At 40.4% G+C, this 21,132-nt stretch overlaps 1 protein-coding gene across 1 annotated transcript in view; it reads right to left on the minus strand.

The window, feature by feature from the left end:
- Window positions 1–20,922, minus strand: part of SYBU (syntabulin) — a 39,749-nt gene extending 18,827 nt beyond the window's left edge. Inside the window, exons 1-4 of the mRNA XM_017806417.1 lie at window positions 20,905–20,922; window positions 20,504–20,565; window positions 20,125–20,311; window positions 6,645–6,842 (exon numbers count right to left, since the gene is read on the minus strand). Coding sequence (XP_017661906.1) covers window positions 6,645–6,842; window positions 20,125–20,311; window positions 20,504–20,530 — 412 coding nt within the window. The 5' untranslated portion in view covers window positions 20,531–20,565; window positions 20,905–20,922. The remainder of the gene's footprint in view (window positions 1–6,644; window positions 6,843–20,124; window positions 20,312–20,503; window positions 20,566–20,904) is intronic.
- Window positions 20,923–21,132: the final 210 nt, after the last annotated feature.

Raw genomic sequence — 21,132 nt, forward strand, 5'->3', positions numbered from 1 at the left:
GCCCAAAATGAAAGGTGAAGAGAAGAAAGACAAGCAAAAGTAACTGAAGAAAAGGAATAGGATTGAAAACTGCAAGAATTGTATTTGTTAGGCTCTGTATTAGAAAAGATCTCAGAAACTTTAGTATCACAAATAAAATTATGAAATGCACATATAAGAAAGGGAGAACAGTGTGATTAAAGCTGTACAGGAAATAAATGTTGCATTTGTTGGATTTGAGTGTCAGAATGGTTACAGTTGCTGCTATCAGGTGTGGGACAGAAGTGAAGCATTTGAAGCATGTACCTACATCTGAGAAAGATGACACATGCTCAAGTGCTTCCTCTCTTTTTACTGGTAAAGTGCTGTTTTAAAAAACAGATCAAAAGCCTTCCAGAAGCACAAGTAATTGACCATTGTGTATCTGCTCTTTGCCAAATACCAAGCTGCTTAAAGATCTAATGCTCAAATATAAAGCTCTCCTCATCTGGTTTAAATTACTCAGGGAACCTGGGCTTTTGCTCTTCCTCTTTTCACTTGCAAGCTTCTCTGCACCCCTCAGAGAATCTATGCTTTACAATAAACATGTTCAGATAAAGAGATTCATTATTATTAATTCAAATACTTTAAGGGGAGAACCTATAATTGGTCACAGGCAAGATGTTCCATCATTTTCTATCAACTCACTTCATTTGGTCCATCTTCAGAACATTTTTTTGTTCCATGACCATTTATTTAATGTACACTGAACCTGGTGTATCTCATTTCCTAATTTCAGCATTCTTATGCATGTGACACCAGTCACATATTTAAGTAATTGAATATTCCTAGAAATGGAATTTCCCATCTTCACTAGTCAAGTAAGGTTATGACTGGTTGCAGCATGGGAACATGGGGTACACTGACTAAATACTGCACTTGTAACTGGATTAAATGTTCCATGACATACCCTTGTTCTTAATTATCCCTCCCGCAGAAAAGGGGCAGTCTTGGAATGTGGGTTATGAAGTACTGCTATATAAGTCACAGCAGAAAGAGAGACATCAGTCTTCTCATCACTCTTACTTTTGTGAGATTCTGCTTTTAAAATGAAGAATGCCAATATATTTTAGGGATCAGTCAAGCCAGTTTGCTATCTCCAAATATGGGTTTTCCATTTTCTGCTTTTTTTTAGTTTTGAGTTTTTTTAAACAATCAAACAGTGTGACTGTGTCAGAATACATAGTACACCACTGGCATTTTTAAAATGGTTTCAACATAATAAGTACTGGCTAGTAGCTATAAAGAACCATAAATTTCTTTGCATGCCATAGGAACTGTTCAAGTTAGCACATTCTGTAATGTGATTTTTGTATTCTGTACTGTTGTTGCTGAACAACAAGGACAACAGTTCTATTATTTTTCCCACTGCTTGCAGAAATTTGGTACAGAGAATGAACAAAGTCATGAAAATACCAGATACAATATTCTTGGATAAATGCACCAGTAAAACATGTCTTTTTAATATTTTATCAGACTTACCAAGATAAAGTCCTACTTTTGTATCCTTTTGCAATCAGAAAGAAGTTCTTGAGAGTGAAGTTTATTTCCAGAATTACCTCTAAGACAATCCTCTTGCAGAACTTACACACAAACTCATCTGTTTTTCAAGTGAAGCACATACATATACATATATCAGAGCCAGACACTGTTATTCCTTCCCACACTATCATACTGAAATGAGGGAGTGAGTTAACAAAAGAGCTGTAAAATGATACAGCCAGATGTCAGGAATATAACCTAAATCAGAGCCTTTTTGTTTTGTTTTTAAAATAACTGAAGTGACTGCCTTTAGAATACAGACACATGTAGAAATAGAGTGGCAATATGGATAAACTTATCTTCTAATTTTATACTACAGATTAAGTAGTCACTACTCTTTGCTTTAACAGAGGACCTCCAGAAATAAGTTCCTGGACATTTAGTGTCCTGGGAATCTAATCCTCACACACCAGACACTAAACAAAATTTAAAAAATCAAGAAGAGCATTGCATTTTAACAGCTAGACATTTATAACAGATAATCTGCAGCTAACACCTGCACTTTCTCTCTGATATGTTTGGCTTATTTAAGATCTAAGCTTAATATTCCCAATCATCCACAGTAATTTCCTTTGCCTCCTTTTTGATCACTATCAGCTCCAACACTGAATAAAAAAGCACCTGCACCTACTAAATACTAACAACCAAATAAAGCCAATACATTCTGCTTCACNCTAAAAATCCTAATAGCCCTAAAGCTTTCAAAGATTAATCCATTCAGACTGGGATATCCTGCCCCAAGGCTCATTCATTCATGACTTAATATATTCACTAGGAAAAAGTAGGAAAGATCATTCTGACAACACATGTTGAGTACAACGCTACTTACTTTGCCTTGAAGTAAAATGGCATTTTAAATTAAATAGTGATTCTTAAAAGTTACTTTTTAAATATATTTTCATTTTTATAAACTTACACAGCCAAGAAAGGGCAGGAAAAGCACAAATTGTGCCTTTCAGATCTGGGTGATTCACTATTTAAAGGAAAAAAAGTCTAGCAACACAGGATTACAGAATCGCTGGGAGGTGAAAGGAACCTTTTGAGACCACCTAGTCCAACACCCTGCTCAAGGAAGGTCAGATGAAACAGGCTACCCAGGACCATATCCAATTGAGTTGGAGACTCCACAACTTCTCTAGACGATCTGTGCCGGTGTGTGATCACTGTCACAGTACAAAAACTGTTTTCTTGTGTTCAGATTTGATTTCATGTTTTTCAATCTCTGCTCATTGCTTATTGTCCAACAAATGTAGATGCTCTATGTGGTGAAAGCCTCTGAGATCTTCCCACTGGTTGGAACAGAACAAAGTTTTAATGCCTAAACTCTCAATGGTGATCACCCTTCATGAAAAGTAATACATAGCTGTTCGACGGCACTGTAATCCAAAATGTTGCTATTTTAGCCAGATGCAGTAATAGACGGACAGATGCTTTATTAGCAGTGAAAAAAAATAACTTTTTTTGCATAATCTGCTGCTACCTGGAATGGTTATTACTGAACCAAGCTGTGAATGACTGACATCCAGTCCTTACAAGGTTTGGGAGCTGACCTTAACTGTGGCTCAGTTAGGTCTCCTTTCGTGCAGTGGTGCTTACACCTCTACCCTGTAGGGCCCTGAAGGGGTGATAGGGTCTGGAACAGCATTAATGCTTTTTCTTAAGTCTTAATAATTTCATGTGAAATTTCAGAAATTCCATGGGCTCTAAGAAACAGCTCCAGCAGTAATCTCAGCACATTCAATAAACTGCCCCAAGTGTGCCTATAACATCAAAAGCAAGAAAGACCAGACCTTTGTCAGAAATGCTGAACACAGGCAGCTGATCAGGTGCCCCTCTCAAATTCTCATGCTCACAGAGATTTAAACACAACTCTGTGTTAGTTTAAACATGCAAGGCTTTTAAAAGTTACTGACACAACTACCACTACAGATTCTCTTCTTTATCCATGTCTTTGAAATCAGTACTTTGCAGCTTGCAGATCCAGACTTTGACTCCTTTCATTAAGTATTGTAATGGAAGTCAAAAAAGAAGATGAGAAAGACTGGTAAAGGAAGCAAAACAGTTCTTGCTGTTCTCAACAGGATGTGGACATGAGCTGCAGGAATTCAAGATGGATCCTTGCAGGAGGACTACACCAAGAATGCAAATATGTAGAAGTGTTCATGATCCTGTTTATACAATTACAAAAACTGTAGGATTCGGCACAGCACTTTGATACAAAACTAAGACTAATGTTAAATAAGTATTTTTGTGCCTTCTTGCAAGGGTATTTTCTGCAACACATTTTGCATTTCTTTTAATATTATATAGGTGAATCACATGCAAAAGAAACAACAGCTTTTAAAATCCAGAAATTTAAAGGCTTGTAACTTTCTCCTGGAGTGGATGTTATATATCATCCTAAATGTTCCTGCCCTGTCCCTCCTTCCCTGGGAAAGTAGGCACCGTTTTAAGCCAAATTCACTTCTGCAGTGCTGTGATTTGGCTTTAATGCACAACAAAAACAATTATCAACCCTCTCAAATCTATAATTTCTCCATGATTATAAATATTTTAGAGGTTTAGCAAGATGCATTCCAGGATTATGTATGGTTCTCTATGCAAACAACATAAATTATGAATGATATCCCAATCTAGCTTGTTAATGCTTCAAGAGGTAAGATGACTTAGATCCATATAACAAGACCTTAGGCTGATAGAGAAAAAGAAAAGACCTTGTATATTTTGAAGTCAGAAAAGAAAGATGAAGTGATGAAACTAGAACAGCAGAAAAATATCAGAGCTTGGGAACAGCTTAAAAACATCTCAGGGTTCATTCTCAGTGCTATCCCATTCTGACATTTCCTGAGTTATCTAAATATTTATGTATGTATTTCTTCTGACATTCAGCATGTTCCAAGAAAACACTCCTGGAAATGGATAGATTTTCAGCAAAATGATAGACATTTTGAAAGTGCACACTGATTGATGTACTTGTCTACAAAAATGTAGCCTAGGACATGGCAAAAGATAGTGGAAGTCTGGATTTTTGTCTCTCATGTGTGACTTATGCTATGTGGTCATTATCACAAGACATTTCAGATAAGTATGAAATAATCTCCATAAATCAAGAGAGGATTTTGGTAAAGAGAAAATTATGCAGAATTCCCTTTATGTATGACAACGTGTATAACGCATTGTTGTTATTCTCCTCCCGTATCCCATCTCCCTTCTACTAGTTCACTGTTAATCTTTGTGCATTTTGCTACAGGGTGATGCCTCCTCTTTCACAAGGGCTAGATCTTTCCAACTGAGTCACTAGAAATTCATGCCAGAGAAGGTCATGGGGAAAAGACTGGATTCACTTGAAGCCAAAAGATAGCAATGGAAGAGAATCACATTAACCTCTGTGGCCGTCACTGAGGAAAATGAACCCTGGCTGTCCCCTGTCATGCTTTCCATTTCTGAAATGTTCCTCACTTGTGTCAGCTCTCACACTGACTATGACATGATTTTGAAAAACTTTCCACAAAAAAAAGTGTGAGATATTTGGCAGGAGGAACGTAGAAGTACCCTGTAAATTGAACCCAGTTGCTGCTCTGAGAGTTTTAATAGATCTCAGGTTCGACACACATGAAATCTAGAGACAAGTTTTGAAATCTTAGAGATCAATGCAGACGTACTGATGGGTATATAGTGGCCCACTTACAAGAATATGTAAACACCTAAATTAAGTCTGTTCAAAGATTTGAAATAATGCATTCAATAATATGACTTCTGACTATTACAGCAAAAGGCTAATAATTTGATGTTTTAAGGCAATTTAAGTGCAAAATTGAAAACAAATAATTTATCGAAAAAGTTGCATAACTCTTTTCCTTGTGTATAGGATTCTCCAGTAGAAACAAACTTTCGCAATTCATTATCCACATTTTGCTAAGCCACGTTCATATTCACAAACAAAACTGTTGTGGTAGCCACAGCTGCAGATTTGACTGTCTTACAACACATTCACTGCATTCTGCCTGCATTAGATTCCTTGATTTTAATGGAACAGAAAACAACCTTGAAAAAAATATTATTTATCATTCATTATGCACATCAATAGGAGACTGGGAACACTCATGTAACATGGTGCTATGAAATGAGCTGAAGAACTTGCAGGGATAGTGGTAAATCAGAATGACCAATCCCGTGAAGAGATTTTGCAATAGATTCTCTACTGTTTCTGGATTAAACATGGTACTGGCAAATCTGAGCTGGCTTTTCATGAAAGTATATAAATGGCTTCCAGAGGTAAAATGACTCTGAAAACAATATAACCAGGAGGTACCTGAGCCGATAAACCATGTCAGTTCTGCAGTTGGCTCTGTACAGGGCCAGATCTGTCTCCATGATTAATTAAATAACAGCACAAATATCCTGACCATTTGTAATCAAGAGCTGCCTGCACATGAATCACAAAAATATTTTATATCTACTCATTAAAATTACAGCAACCAATGGCACAGCAGGGTATTTAGTCTTGGATGTGTGACAAGCAGTTGCTGATGTAGCTGGTGGTCTGAGGTGGCCCATTAGCCCAAGGCACAGGGAAACACACTCATGATTCAGCCAGTGCAGTACTCGGGCCAAAAACGCCTGACTCCCACATATGGACTGCCCATCCTCTTGCCTTGGTCTGACATGTTGTATCTCCAGAGCTATCACAGCCTGGCAACCTAAACTTTAGGCAGGATTCAACAATAAATCTAAGAATGTCACAAGACTTTTATTTCAGATTAAGAGTCATTTATCTTTGGGAAGTGAAATATGTGTGCAATTACTATGAAACATGGTAAAATCCATTTCAGTTATTTGACATCACCATTGAGCCTCACAAAAGAAAGTGAAGATGTCAATTAATTATACTTCCATGAAAAAGACAATACCAATAGTGTTTTCACATCTTGCAGGTGGCTCCATAGCAAGAACCCAACTATTTTTTTTATTTGCTATCAGCATCAGTGGTATCACAGGCAGCACAACGCCATGTATGTAGACATCTGTAAATGTACCAGTCAATTAGAAAGCGTAATTAAGGAAATGAAAGGAATGATACTCACCGGGCTTTACAAGGCTTGTCTTTGTGTCCTTCTTATATCGAGCCAGCTGTATGTTCCCTTCACTCATTGACCCTGGACTGAATTTCTTCCTGGAGAAATCTCCATCGCTACCAGTGCAAAAACTGATTGGACTTTTTCCAGCATCAGGAGGAGTCTTAACTGGAGATACTGACTGGCTACTAGGACAGCCAGTGTCATCTGAAGAGAAAAGGGAAAACATCAACATTTTTAACTAATAAGTACATTAAAGTTAGCAGAATAAAAGGGAGTGTTTGAACTACAACTCTTTACAGTAAGTGATGCACACAACCTTGCCTCTGAAACCTGGTGAGAAGCTAGTTGTTTCACCTATTTTGTGAAGAAGACTTGAATAACTTATGGCAGACTAACAGGGCAACTATTTGTTTTGCTAAGTCTGACAAAATACAAAATCAGGGGCTACCTAATGAAAATTCATATTTAAGATTAATTCCTTTAGCTAGGTTAGGGAACATTATAGCATGAAAATACATGAGACACAAAAATGCACTGGGTAGTGCATGCTGGATGCAGGGCAAGCGTAGGCCACATGCTCTCCTTCAAGAAGTGTTCCCCTATCTGAACAACAGACACAAAAGAACAACCTACAGCCCTTATGCAAAAGTCAGGAATTTCATTTAACTGGAATTAATAAGGGTTCCTCAAAATTGTCTTTCCTTTAAAAGCAACTGTGAACACAGAACTCTTCCATTCTTGACCAAGTGTCTGTGTGGTACCTAGTTCTGAAGAGAGTGGGTTATACACAGGCTGCTTTTGTTTAATGCTGAATTCCTCTGAGGGCACACCAACGCTCCAGGGCATCAGCAGCTACCTAGGGAACAGACCCGAGTTCCTGACCTCTGGGGAAACAAACACTCCAGCTCTTAACAATTGAATGCAAAGTAAAGAGCCTGATTCTAAATGAAATCCACACATCAACCCCTGCTTCATCTAATCACATCCCCTGTAATCTGGAGTAATCGTGGTTCCTCTAAAAATCATGGTGGCTAAGTGATACACATCAAAACCAAACATACTACTCTGACTCTCCTGGAAAAATGTAAATGCTTGCTCTTTCCCAGGACAAAATGAAAGCTGTCATCTAAATTATGCAATTGCAATCTTCTCCTTGTGCATTATCTTTACCTAACATGAAACCCAAAGAAGTACCTGCAACTGAGCCAAGTAATTTGCATGACCATATTGCACTTACCACTTCTACCCTTTTCATAATTTAGGTCAAGCTTCATCTTGCACTGAGTTTTGCATGGGCAGATTGATTTAAAATTCAATCTATGACTGCGCATTTATGAGGCAGTCCCATATCTATCTAATACCTCCCTGCCCACCTCCCCTCTGCAGGAGAGAGCAGCTTTTGCTACTGTTAACTACTGCTCCCTCAATACAGTAGAAAAACCTCATCCTTCCATGTGATCCAATTTTCCTTCATGACTGGCCAGTTATTCTACCCCCACCTATCTGTTTCAATGTTCTGCTTCCCATTTCTCCATGTCCTGCCTCCAGTCCTGAGCAAGGCACACATGGGTGCTGACCCTCCAAAGCAGAGCTTGTAGGAGCAGCCAGTGCCCTGAGGTGCTGCATCCCAGGTCTCTGCCAAGTGTCAGGCATGATGCCAAGCCATGGGGCAACCCAGCCTACTGCCAGAATCATTTCCCAAGGCACAAAGGACAGTAAGAATACAAAGCACCTCATACCGCTTAATCATATTTAATTCTTTCAAATCATCACAATTAAGCCAACAGGCATCTCCTTTTGCCATCTTGCTGCTGCCTTCTGCAACTCAGAATATGTCCCTAGCAAAATAACAGGAAATAGAAGAAGACTGCTAATGAAGTTTTCAGCCCATCCTCACATTCGTCCTGACTGGATTGCTGCCCAAATGATTTTAGTTTACTTTTTATCCTTTCCAGTCCCATAAATATCACAATATAACTCAATACAGAGAAAAGAGAAGGTGACAATTTCCTCACAGATAGGCACCCATTTCCTTTTCTCCAGGGTTCAGAATCTCTTCTGCAGGCAGAGTGAATGCTACCTACAGGGCAGTCGATCAGCATTGTTGAGTGAGCTTCTGAATTGCATTTAACAGCTGCTTTAGCTATGTCCAAAGCATCCTCACTTTAGAAGCATTTAAGCAGCTTCTTTAGCTATGTCCAAAGCATCCTCTCTTTAGAAGCACACAAATATTTGTAATCAAATATACTCAGAAATTAGTGACAGTTTGTGCAGTTTATTTTTAATTTTGACTTTTCCATTCAGATGTTTCTGTATGAGGCAGCATTTTCCTAACCTTGTGTTAAAACAAAAACAACAACAAAACCCCCCCTGCAACAAACTATTTACTTCATCTCTCCACCAATAAATTTACTGTGATACCTGTACATGTTCTGCAGACCTCACAGATACATTTTATATGGGAGATTTTATAATACAAGTAACTTCCAAAGCTATAGAGATGCTACCTGGAAGAATCGCAGGGGCTGATAAAACTTTAAACAATGAAAGAAACAACAGTGTTAAGAACTGAGACATTAAAAAAAACAAATGTGTAAAACTAACTGAAATAATGAAATAAGGTAGCTAAAGAATGAATACAAAAATAGCATAAAAAATATTTTATTTTCCACCTGCTGACATTGCCTCTGATATCATACTGGTGACACTGTGCCATCAGATTATGTCATATCTACATATCCTTGTTTTACCCTTAATAACTTCAGCTTTCATTTCAATGGGGCACTTTTTAAAGGAACAAATGAGCCTGGCACAAAGAAGAACAGCTCTTCTTTATTCGTATCCCTCGTGACCTTTAGATACACCAAGAACCAGGTGAGCACTCCCATTCCAGCTGCAGTAAATGAATGGTTTTGTTGTACTCCCTCTCCTCTGATCACTTGTTATTTTTTATGTAATGTACATCTTCTACTCCTTCTACTTTGTATTAGCCAGAAACATGAACAAAATTATAAATTTTCTGAAACTAGGGCAAGCTGCAGGGAAACATTTTTGTACGTCAGCCTTTTGAATAATCCAAATGTTTACTACAACAGAAAGGAAGAGCTGCCTACGAAATGCTGGTGCTCACCAACAAAGGCAAGCAAAGCTCTGCTGAACACTGGGGAGATCCACCTCCCACCTGACCCACAACTCACTGTCCCGGCACAAGGAAAAGTCCTGGTGAACAGTGAGGTGCTCTCCAGCTGTTCACATACCTGCACATACCTCTGTCCTTCCCTGCTTCCTTCCTCTGTCCTCCTATCAAAGCCTTAACAAGTATTTATCTGTACTTAATGCTGTAGGTGAACTCTCCCCCCACGGAGAGCAGCAGACTTCCCTGTAGACCCTGACAGCACATCAAGCTGATTCCCCTCCATCTCACAGCCAGCCTGACATCTGCCCTGCTCACTGCTGCAGTGAGAACCTCTGCTCCTCATCTGTACACAGAACGATGCAACTGCGGCACTGTGGGCTCAGTATTTCCAGCAGAACTGTTGGTTCCTCTAAAACCCTGCTGAGAACTCTGATGGAAGGAGGTGAAGACCTCCACCTGCCTGGAAAAGGGACCAGATAAGGAGTCTTTCTCCAAAAATAGGGTAACAGGAGCATATGAGCCCACAATGGGATTCACTTTGTCCTGAAGATATGATATATTTGTAATTTTCAGCAAGGTCACCTAAGGATTTAGTCCTGTAACTCGGCAGGAGTTTTGCCCCAGTAAGGATTTCAGGTCCAGACTTCTCAGGACTACAGGTAAACCTGATTTACCTTCTCAGGCACATGAGCATCAGGAAGACAAAGGACAGAAAGTTGGCAAATAGTGTTGTGAAAGCCTGTACTTCTGATCTTGCCTGAATTATTTACTTGCACAAGAAGGAAAATGACATAAATTCATAACGCACAACTTTCATTGCTTTCTTTCATGGTGTCTTTTTTCCCCAGTGGCCTCCTAAGAGCGTTCTGGGAGTAGGCTTTTCCTTTGAACATCAGCTGGATTTCATCACTGAAATTCTGTGTCCAAGCCCTCTCCCAGATCAGACACGCCTGCCAAGTTTCAAAGCCAAGCATGGGATAGTGTCTCCTCACACAAACAATCAGAAAAGTTGCTCAGAACACTCTGACATTTGCATGCACTGACTGACTTTTAAATAGCAAAGTCAAAATATAAACAACAGAGTGAAAGATAATAATACTATTAACAGCTGACAAATATATTGTTCTTATAGACTTTTAGGCTATATGTTTTGATGTGATGATTTTCTCTGATTTTCTAGGCACAGAGGCTTTAGAAGGTTCACTGGAAAATCCTTAGAACATTCTTCAGAAAATTACTGCCTTTTCCTAAAGGCTTCAAGAAACACTGAATATACAACCTCCTTATATAACACATCCAAATAATTAATGATGCTCTCGCTGAGGAAGCACTGACTTCTTTCTGCTTTCACTCTTAGCTGCCAGATCTAGTTAGGCACTCCTGGGAGACTGAACTCTCCAGTTTCTACCTGATCCCTATTCCACTGCCCACCTTTCATTTCCTTCTAGGGTTCTCTTGACCAATGTTCAGGCTGTACATACTCTGAATTTCCACCAAGAAATGTGGATTCCAGAATTAAACATGTGACTCTAATGAAATTTTAAATATTCAGCGTACCAAGACAAAACCAAGTTCCTGGCGGTTCCCTTTCCATTCATCCCAGGATCTGTTAGTTGGGGTAGCCACAGCTCTGCCGTGATGGTGCACTGCAAGCTGGCTTTTGACAGTGAGGGTACCACCATGGGTATTTCAGAATTTTTCAGGGTAATCTCCCAGCCTGCTTGTCTGCCTCACATTTTTTGACCCCCTACAAATGCTTTGGTCTTCTTTTCATGATTGGTCTTGTACCACAGAGGTGTTTTATGCAACAATAGAAGTTGCTGACGGACACCAAAGCTTTCACCTGTAAGGCTCTTCCTGTATTAAACAGAAAGAAAGAGGCTCCCCTGGAGAGTGAGTCATAAGGACAGACTAATTCTGAGTCACTGCCTGGAGGATCTCTCCTCTCTCCATGGACTAGCCCAACCACTGCTCTGACTTGGGCAGCTGAACCAGTGAGGGCTCACTGCCCAGGCAGAAAACAGTGCTAATGGAAGACTCACAGCGTCCTTCTGGAATAACTGGGAAATGCAGTAAAAGTAGCAGATGAAACATAACAGTATAAAATTAGTAGTACACGAAGAAAGACAGAGGTAGAAGCATATTAACTTCCACACCATGAGGGTCTCAACAGGCATAAATCTAACCTCATCACAACACAGAATGGCCCTCTGGAGGCACCCTCATGTGCCCAGCAACCAGCACAGCTTGAGGTAAGAACTGTGAATATTCTCCTCAGCTCCTGATTGTACTAAAACTTTTCAATTTTACTGAAGCAATTCCAATAGGTGATTTCATGTACTCTATAAGGTTAATCATTTGTTGCTAACAATTTGTCACCTGCAAAATGACACAGACTGTTGTAAAAAATACTCAATAACTTCACTAAAAGTAGGGTCCTAAAAATGCTACTAGATTTGGTCATTCTGATCAGTTCTAAACTCATTTCATAGTTAAGAAACTTATTTTAAAAACCTTTTTGGCTTGGTATTTAAGAAAATGTCCTAGAATATTATGTTCTTCTGAGGCAAGTGTCTTACCAGAAGTCAAACACACCAAAGAAGGACAGAAGGGCAACCAAAACTATAGCCCTGTCAGGAAAAGAGAGGAGGCCTACTTATACAAAATGCTGCTAAGCAAATTAATTCCACATTTAATCTCAGTGTCTCTGCAGGCAGAACTGGAATTAACTATGCTCCATTTTGCTTGTGAACAAAGGCAATCTAGCAGCTCCACCACTCCCTGAGGTCACCTACAGAGGCTGGGCAAACTCTTGTCCTTGAAGGGTTTCTAGTCTCAGAGTCTCAGCTCTCACAAAGCCTTGGCTGCTGTGACTTAGTGCTGGAAACAGGCCGGCTTCAAAAGGGAGGCTGGATGAAATCATCTCCAGAGATCCCTACAACCTACATGTTTTTTCTTTACATTTGTAAGATATTCCACCCTGTTATTCCTCGTTCGTCTTTCAAGCTGGAACTATTGATTTTAATGTTCTAGTCATAAAATCTAACCCAGTAGTCAAGTCAGTAAAATCAAGACTAAACATCTTTGATTTCTTCTGGTGGTTGCTGAGGTTCCCATCATTGACATACAGGCAACTTTCACATCTTTCACATCTTTCAGCTCCTTTGACCTTTCTTCTGTCACACCCACAGGGTGACCACTAATGGTCATTGCTGAAAATTTAGCATGAGAGCTGCTCACTGAATTTGGTAAGTGGTCCTCTCTGCTCAATCTCAGCATGGCAGGAATGCTGACAGGATAAGATAATGCAGAAGAGGGGAGAGGAAGGTGAAAAAAGAACAGACCGACCTGCTCCTACAGCTTGGACATCTTTTACAATGCAGGATTTCCCATAAACATGTCCTTAAAGGTATCTGCTCTCAACATCTAACTGTACAAAAGCTAAGTCATACTGAAGTAGCAAATTTTAATTGACTTCAGCAGTAAATCTACTAATATTCGTTCTATTTGAACATTTCCCTAACAGGAGGGCTGATGTGAGTTCTGTGAAACCATGTGAAAAAAAGGACTCTATAATTGTGGCTTTCTGGCCCTGTCATTACATTTATAGCCCCACTAATGGTATTAGCATCATGAAACAGAACCATAAGGGCTTACCAGTAAAAATATCAATAAAAATAGTACTGTTACTAGGAGAGCACTGTGGTCGGGAATAGAACAGCTCCTTGTCACAGATAACATTTGGACAAGGGGTTTACGATGAAAAAGGATGAAAAATCTTTTTAAAATTTTTATAGAAAAGTTTCAACTAAAGGTAAGGTCAGGAAAGAGTCTAAAAAAGAGGAAGAGTCTTTTCTATTTGGTATGGAGTTTTTTAAGCACTTCAGTAGACCTTACTAATCTTTCCTGAGGACAATAGCCAGAAGCAGAACCACTGCTCCTACCTTTATTGGGAAAGCATTGACTACATCCAGTATAAGAAATACTACCCATTTAGTATTAACATTATGTGAAATATATACATACATATAGATGGGTTTCTGTGTGTGTGTTTTAATGTGTTTTATTCCATTATGCAGCAAAGTAAGAAATTATAAATATTCTTTCCAATTTTGAAGGCACCATTTTTGAAAATAAAAATTTTCAACAGACCACATAGAAATTTGTACTTGGTCCTCAAATGTTGCAACACTTTATACTCCTTTGTTCCCATACAGCTCTGCCTCCATGGCTGACAACAGCATATGACTGTGACCCTCACAGCTTCAATATCATCTCATAAGGTTGCACTGTTCACCTTCTAATGGAAGGAAACTGCCTATATTCTATCCATTGTTGGATAATGCATATTTTTTCTTAAACTGTCCTCAAGCCAAGATTGTCACTCAGCATCACCATAGAACCCACTCACTGTAATTGGTGATTCATACATCTCAAAACACTGTTCAAAAATTTCAAGGATATATATTAACCCTATAAATTCAGGGTTAAAAATGTCATGTTGAATTCTCTTAAAACATCAAGATTCTCTTTTAGCACAAAACAAATCAAAGACTTTTGATTAAAGTTTCACTCCTCCTACAAGTTGTGATTTTCTTCAGTATGTGTGACATCATTCAACTCAATAGAAAGTTGTATGAAAAGCACTGCAAAAAAAGTATTAGATTACGTATTTGTGGTGAAGAAAATACACAATATTATTTAGAATTCAGACTGTAGTACACAGCAAGCTATGACAAACAGGGTAGTAGGAAGGGTGAGGTGTAGTAGAAAGGGTGACTATTCTCAGGACACCATCCAAAATGTGCCAGAGTGAACAGGAACTGTTCTACTGACCTCGGAAGGCTCTGGCTCAGGTTTTAAAGGTTCACAGTACTGACAGACGCATTAAAAGGTGATAACAAACATTCAAAAGGTCAAATATTTTGGTTTCCAGATGTTGTTGTGTGGCAAGAGGGACAAAAGGATTGTTACTTAGTAAGAGAGAATAAATAGTGATGTTGAAAAAGAAGCAGGGAAATGCAAAAAACTGAGGAACGAGCAGGCTTTGCTCTTTAGTACCTAGACACTTTTCTCATTTCCATGTTTGGAACAGATCTCTGTGCCATGGAAACAGAACTTGCAGCTCAAAATGTAAAGCAATAATAAATTATTGCGCGTAAGCCGACCCAGCAGGAAATTCTCTAGGGAAGCAGCAGTGAGAAAAGGAAGCATGTCACCAGTGTCACCCTCATGCTAAATGTCCATATGTGCATTTTTGAAAGCAGACTTGGTTTCAACATTTTTGTAAATTAATATCACAGTAGTCACTGAACTGCCTTACAGAGTCCAGCAAACAAGCATGCTGGAGAAGACCTCCACTTCAGAAGTCTGAAAAAAAAGCAAATGGACTGTGGAAAAGCATAGCATAAAGGACCGCAGGAAAGAGAAGTTAACTTGCAGTATCACATACTTGTGAACTTTTAAGCATGTCTCTTTGAATCAATAACTCAGACTAAAAATCAAAGGAACTATTTAGGCAAAATACTTCCTCTGATAACCAGAAACACGGCAAATGGGAGAACTCACTATTTCCATAATAATACATACACACAAATAATAGGAGAAATTATTTTCAGCCATTTATACTAACTCCCTGGCCTCAAACTGTGGACTTGTTAAAATACTAAAAATTTGTTTTCCTGTATCTATTTCTATTCAGGAATACATATTTAAGTACACATACTTTAATAGTGTAGCCTCCAAGGCTAGTTGGTTTACAATGCAACCTCCTTCAATGCTCTAACAAAGAAATGATTTACTGGAGTGCAAGAAAGTACAACTTTTTCTTCAGCAACACCTGTTGAAACCCTATTCTTCTTGTCTGTGGCTATCAATATGGGTTGCACATACACATGGACTTCAATAAGCCTGTCTAAAGCCTACGTGCTCTTTTTGACACCCTGTGAACTCAGCCCCAGCATGGATCAATAGCAGAGCCAATTGGCAAATTATCTCTGAGTTTGAGGGGACTGTGCACAGGAGCAAGTGAGCAGGGAATGGCAACACTATGATTCCTGCTGCAGCACCCAAACCCCCTGGCTTACAGTGCAGCCACTGTACAGATGCACATTTATTGTGTCACACATGCAAAGGAAAAGATTCCAAAAAAATGGTTACACCAGGAAAGAATGAGTTATGAAATAAGGATTGAACATGAAAAAGCATTGAACTAAATCTTGAAATTTTAAAGAAAAAGCAAAAAAGAAGCTTCAACTCTTATTTCTGAAGACTGTGTTGGAGAGGGTCACAAACATTGAAGTACAGAGATGCTACTGGTTTTCAATAGCCTGTAGGGCTATTCAGTCTAGGTAAAAAGATGATTTACAGGTAAGCCCAAGAAAAGAGGAACTGTTTGCTATGGGCATAAAACAAGTCCTCTGGCTCAAAAATTCTTTTGCTGAAGGAATTCTTATGATGAAAATGGATAAGTGCTTCCTGAAAAACTCCATCTCAGTCACCAAAGCTTCACTGCAGAAATTCAGGTGACTGGCTTCTGAGAAAAGGCTGAAGGAGAGCTTGGGCATTGTTATAAAGGTAGCACATAAAAAATCTTCTTCATAAAGAGGAATTTAAAAGCTGAGCTATTCAGAAACTGATAGTAGAAACAAAATATATCACAGACTAAACTCCTTTTGAAAAGAAAAGCTAAACACACTGTCTGAGCTTAGCATGTCCAGGCTGACTTTGAATCAATAAGCAACTGGTTTGGTATCAAATGGATATGTACACCAAAATCAAGGATAATGCCTTGCCCAAAGTTTCACATTTCTTACAAGGCAAACACTGTAACTGGAATGACCAAAGGCCCAGCAGCTGCTCTGCCATGGACCCATCAGCAGATGGCTTGTTTGGGTGCTTTAAATGGTGTTCTCTGCCCGACTGACAAGGTAAGAGCACACAGCCACTTTGAAGCAAAGTGCAACTTATGAGAAAAACACGCGTGACACGGGCAAATGCTCAGTAGCATTTGAGCCAGACAAAGCTGCTGGGAGAGTGCTTTTTCATCGTTTGACATCATATGAGTCCTGTGGCTGACATCCAAGCCATAGAAGAGAAGTGCTCCCATATCAAATGACAGCCAGGACCCCAGATGCTCTAAGATTTTAAGGAAGGATTGTGCACGGTGAATACTGATACAAAGGCTTAGCTTGCCTACACAACATCCAGACAGCATCCATGTTCACTTGGCAGAAACAAAGAATATTAAAAACATATTTCAGGAATATCACAGAGAAGACTAACAGTCTCACCGTGCTTCATATGGACTTACAAAGCAAAGCTGACATAAAGTCAACTACAAATAATTGACCAACATGGTCAAGTGAGTCTCTGATCCAGTTAAACAAGACAAAGAGGGAGCTGATCATGCAAATTTAAAACCTATCACAGCCAGAACTAACAAGTTCTTCAAAAGGAACTAAGCATTACGAAAACTGTCTCTTTTCTGTTGCCAAGAGGTATTTTTGCTGTTGCCGCCATGCTTGCAGCATTGCCATGGTTCCTAAAATAACATTAATAATACCTAGAGGATCCCCCTACTCTCATTTAGAAAGAAAGAACTCTAAGCCTTCACCTATGAATTGGGACCAATGTAAGCACACAGGGAAAATGGACAACACCAGAAGCTCTATGGAATCAAGCAGAAAAAATATATTTAATGGATGAAGAGAAAAAATATAATTTCTACTGGGGCAAAAAGAAATCTACTGATATAACTACTCGGTGTCAATAATAATGGAAGAAAGGTAGAGAACAACTTGAAAAGAAAGGAGAGGAAAGAGGAAAGGAATTATTTCGGGGATCAGTTCATACTATCTGCTGCTTATCAAGAACATTTTGGAGTTTAACGCTCCAAAGAAGCTATAAAACAGACATTTATCCAAATGCTCATGAACTTTTTCATACTGCTACATTATTGCTCATATGATACATCTGGTCCTCTCTTTGACTGTATTACTTGATAATTTTAAATACTGTTTCTGCACATGTCACTTCTCAATTAAGATGAAGCACTAGGAGAGGCAGGGTAGAAGCTGAGGCCCCTCCACTCACCTCTCCAAAGGGCTCTTTGCCATCTCCTCCCCAGAAACAGGAACCAGCAGCCCCCTGCTGCTGCTGGTGAATTTCAATCTAAATTAGACATACTATGATAAAGAAGGATCATAAGTGGAAGATAGGGAAGAGATGTCAGAAAATGAGGAAATCAAGTTAGTGACTGTTGTCATACCTGCATCACAGTGAAAATTCCATCAAATCTAACAACAACTGACAGGTTCTGACATGGAAAGTAGTGCCTTGGCTGATCCTTGGCTGCAGAAGGTCTGAAGACTCACAGCACTGTCAAACTGTGTAAGCAGCTTTAGAAGCACAAAGCTATCAGCATGGGGAAAAAAATCAAACTAAATCAATGCAACATTCATGGAATAATAAAAATTGAATAAAAGAAATAAAAGAGATGAGCAGCTGTGCTTGAGATGCAGGTAAAGAGACCAGCACTGTACTCTCCAATAATTCTGTGAAAGGTGCCCTAAAACTGTCAAGCCATGAGATCAGACACACCCAGACTAATACAACATGCTGCTGGGACTCAAGACAGCCTATATAGTGCAGTGGGACAGCAAGGGTATATGACTCTGGCAGCTACACGTTAAGTAGATCTGAAGAACATCGTACAAACCCAAAAGATGAAAAAAATGTCAATAATGAAGATGAAAGGCTTGTCAACACACAGGGAAAAAAACGAATGAAAAGCAGCCATTTGGGAGAGATCATAAAAAATAATGTATTTCTAGAAAGCTTCAAAAGATTTTATTTCTTTGGAACAGGCAAAAAGGGCTTTTCAAGTAGGTAAGGTGAAGGGATTAAAAAAGCATGGGAAAAAGACTTCAGCATTCTTATAATTCTATGATGTTTGTTTAACACACTGCATTGTTCATTAAACAATAACCAAATAGATCATTCCACTGAGACTGAATTGCAAAATCTGGCAAAGCTAGACTCAAACATGGATATTGTGTTTCTCATCTAGGAAAACTTTTACGCTCCGTTCAATACACTGTTTTTTGCTAAAGGAATTTAAAAAATTATAATAATCTGATCCACTATAGTGAAGACCAAGATAAATATGAGCATTTTGGTCTGTTCCCAGGAAAATCTCTGGTAAATTAAATACTTTATGAATAAAAAAAAAAAAGGAACATGCTCTGATATTAACTATTACAAAAATACTTCTTATTATTCTGGTTTTTACTTAGAGGTCTTTACAACCTAAATCTTTCTATGATTCTGTGATTTTCTAAGGTCATCGAGTCCAACCATTAACCAAGCACTTCCAAGTCCACCACTAAAAATGTTATGATCTCCGAAATATGACTATTGAAAACAAATTTTTGACACCTAAATACATTTAAAATTACCATATGTATATACAGTCCGAGGTGTTCATGATGTGACTCTCAATTTTGTTGTCCGTATGCGTAATGTCGTACATGGTGAAGAGTTTCACTGAATTAAAAAATCACTCACCACTAGTAGGCATCTGAGTCTTTTACTGCTAGTTGAGGCACTTAAATTGTGCTAAACTCCATTAAGGGCAAATATTTAACATAAAAAAAATCTAGTTTTAAGTTGTTTCTCACTTAATGGGATGTACTTATTTTGAAGAGCAAATGACACTTTGGTGGTCTAGATTTGGAGAGTAAAAATTTACTTCTGATCTATCGCCCAGCCATTGCCCTCTCTGTGGAGAATCCATCATGCCCAACTCTTTTCTGGCAACACACTCACCAGGAGAAGCCTAAATTCTAAAATAAACAAAACTCAATTCAATATGGCAGCGAAAACTTCAGCATATCCTGTTCTGATTCATGGAGGTCATCGTCACAAAACCAAAAGGAATTGCAGTCTGACACCCTTAAAAGCAACTCCTCTGTTCTACAGACTCTTGACTTGAGGGCTTTTCAAAATGCCTCAAACCCATGCTCCAGTTTTTAAGGCACATCTCTCTCTTTAAAGCAACTCTTTTGCCGCAATAAAACCGTCAACTTTTTTAGCAGCAGATAGCAGAACTCGAAATGGAAACATCTGGTGTCGCTTACGGACATATATTAAAAGAACAGATACTAGATTTCCCTGGAAAAATCAATGGTTGCTCTTCTTCATCTGCAAAGCGGGCTGCTCATCACGGCTCGATACGAGCCCGACACACAGAGTCTGCGTCTGGGTATGACAGCGAACCCTCGGGGGTCGGCGCGGTGGGCACACCGTGTCCCCCGGGGACACCGCGTCAGGGGCGTCTCTCTGCGGTACCTGAGCAGAAGCTGTTGCTGCTGATGGTCCTGCCGGAGCGGCCGGAGGAACTGGGCGGGTTGAATTCCCGGCTTTCCTCTTCTGAAAAGGGGGATTCGGAAGCTGGGGATACCTTCTGCTGCGGCCGGAGGACCAGGCGGGGGATGCGGCTGCGGGACACCTCCCTTTCCAGCTGCGTCTTCTGCTCCTGCTCGGGAAGGGACACCCCGGCGTCAGGGACCTCTCGGATGTGCCCTCCTCTTTCCATCATCGAGGCAGGGGCAGGCAAATCCCGGCCCCCCCCCGCCCCCCCAGGGCGGGGGCAAGACGAAATCTGCCTGCCCCTGCCTCTCCTCGCTCCCCTCCGCGAGAGGAGCCCCGTCCCTCCGCGGCTCCTCACCTTGCCGCTCTCCCGCAGGGGCCCCATCGCTCCTCAGTCACGGCGCGGCCGGGAACAGGCACCTGGCATGGACGAGAGGGATGCGCTGAGCCGGGCTCTGCTTTGCTTTGCTGCCGCTGCGGCGCTGGGGGTGGCGGCGCCCGCCCGGCCCCGCCGCTCCCCGCCCCGACACGTGGTGCCGCCGCCGCAGCGCCCGCGGCCGCCGCCGCTCCGCCGCCCCAAGGGCGCCGGGCAGGTGCGGGATGGGGCGCGTCCCCCCGCCCGGGCGGCAGCCGCATCCCCTCGGCACCGCTGTCGGTGGGATGCCCCGGAGGGGACCCCGCTGCCCGCCCGCCGCCTGCCCTCCGCCAGCCCCTGCTGCCGGGCCGGGCCGCGAAAGGCAGAAAGGAACGTAAACATACAGAAATGAGGGCAGGCCGAGTGCGGTCTGTGTGTGCCGCGTTAAGGTACCAAAGCAGATGCGTAACAGAGGGCAGATGTTACCAGTACAAATACGATGGATGTTATATAAGTAGCAAAATGCGTCGTCAGATTTTCCCTGCTCCTTATTCGTAGAATCACAGAATGTTAAAGGGTTGGAAGGAACCTTAAAGCTCGTCTAGTGCCAATGTCCCTGCCACTAGACCAGG

This window comes from Lepidothrix coronata, unplaced genomic scaffold (assembly GCF_001604755.1).
Source record: "Lepidothrix coronata isolate B3197 unplaced genomic scaffold, Lepidothrix_coronata-1.0 Scaffold15, whole genome shotgun sequence".
Classification (NCBI taxonomy): Eukaryota; Metazoa; Chordata; class Aves; order Passeriformes; family Pipridae; genus Lepidothrix; species Lepidothrix coronata.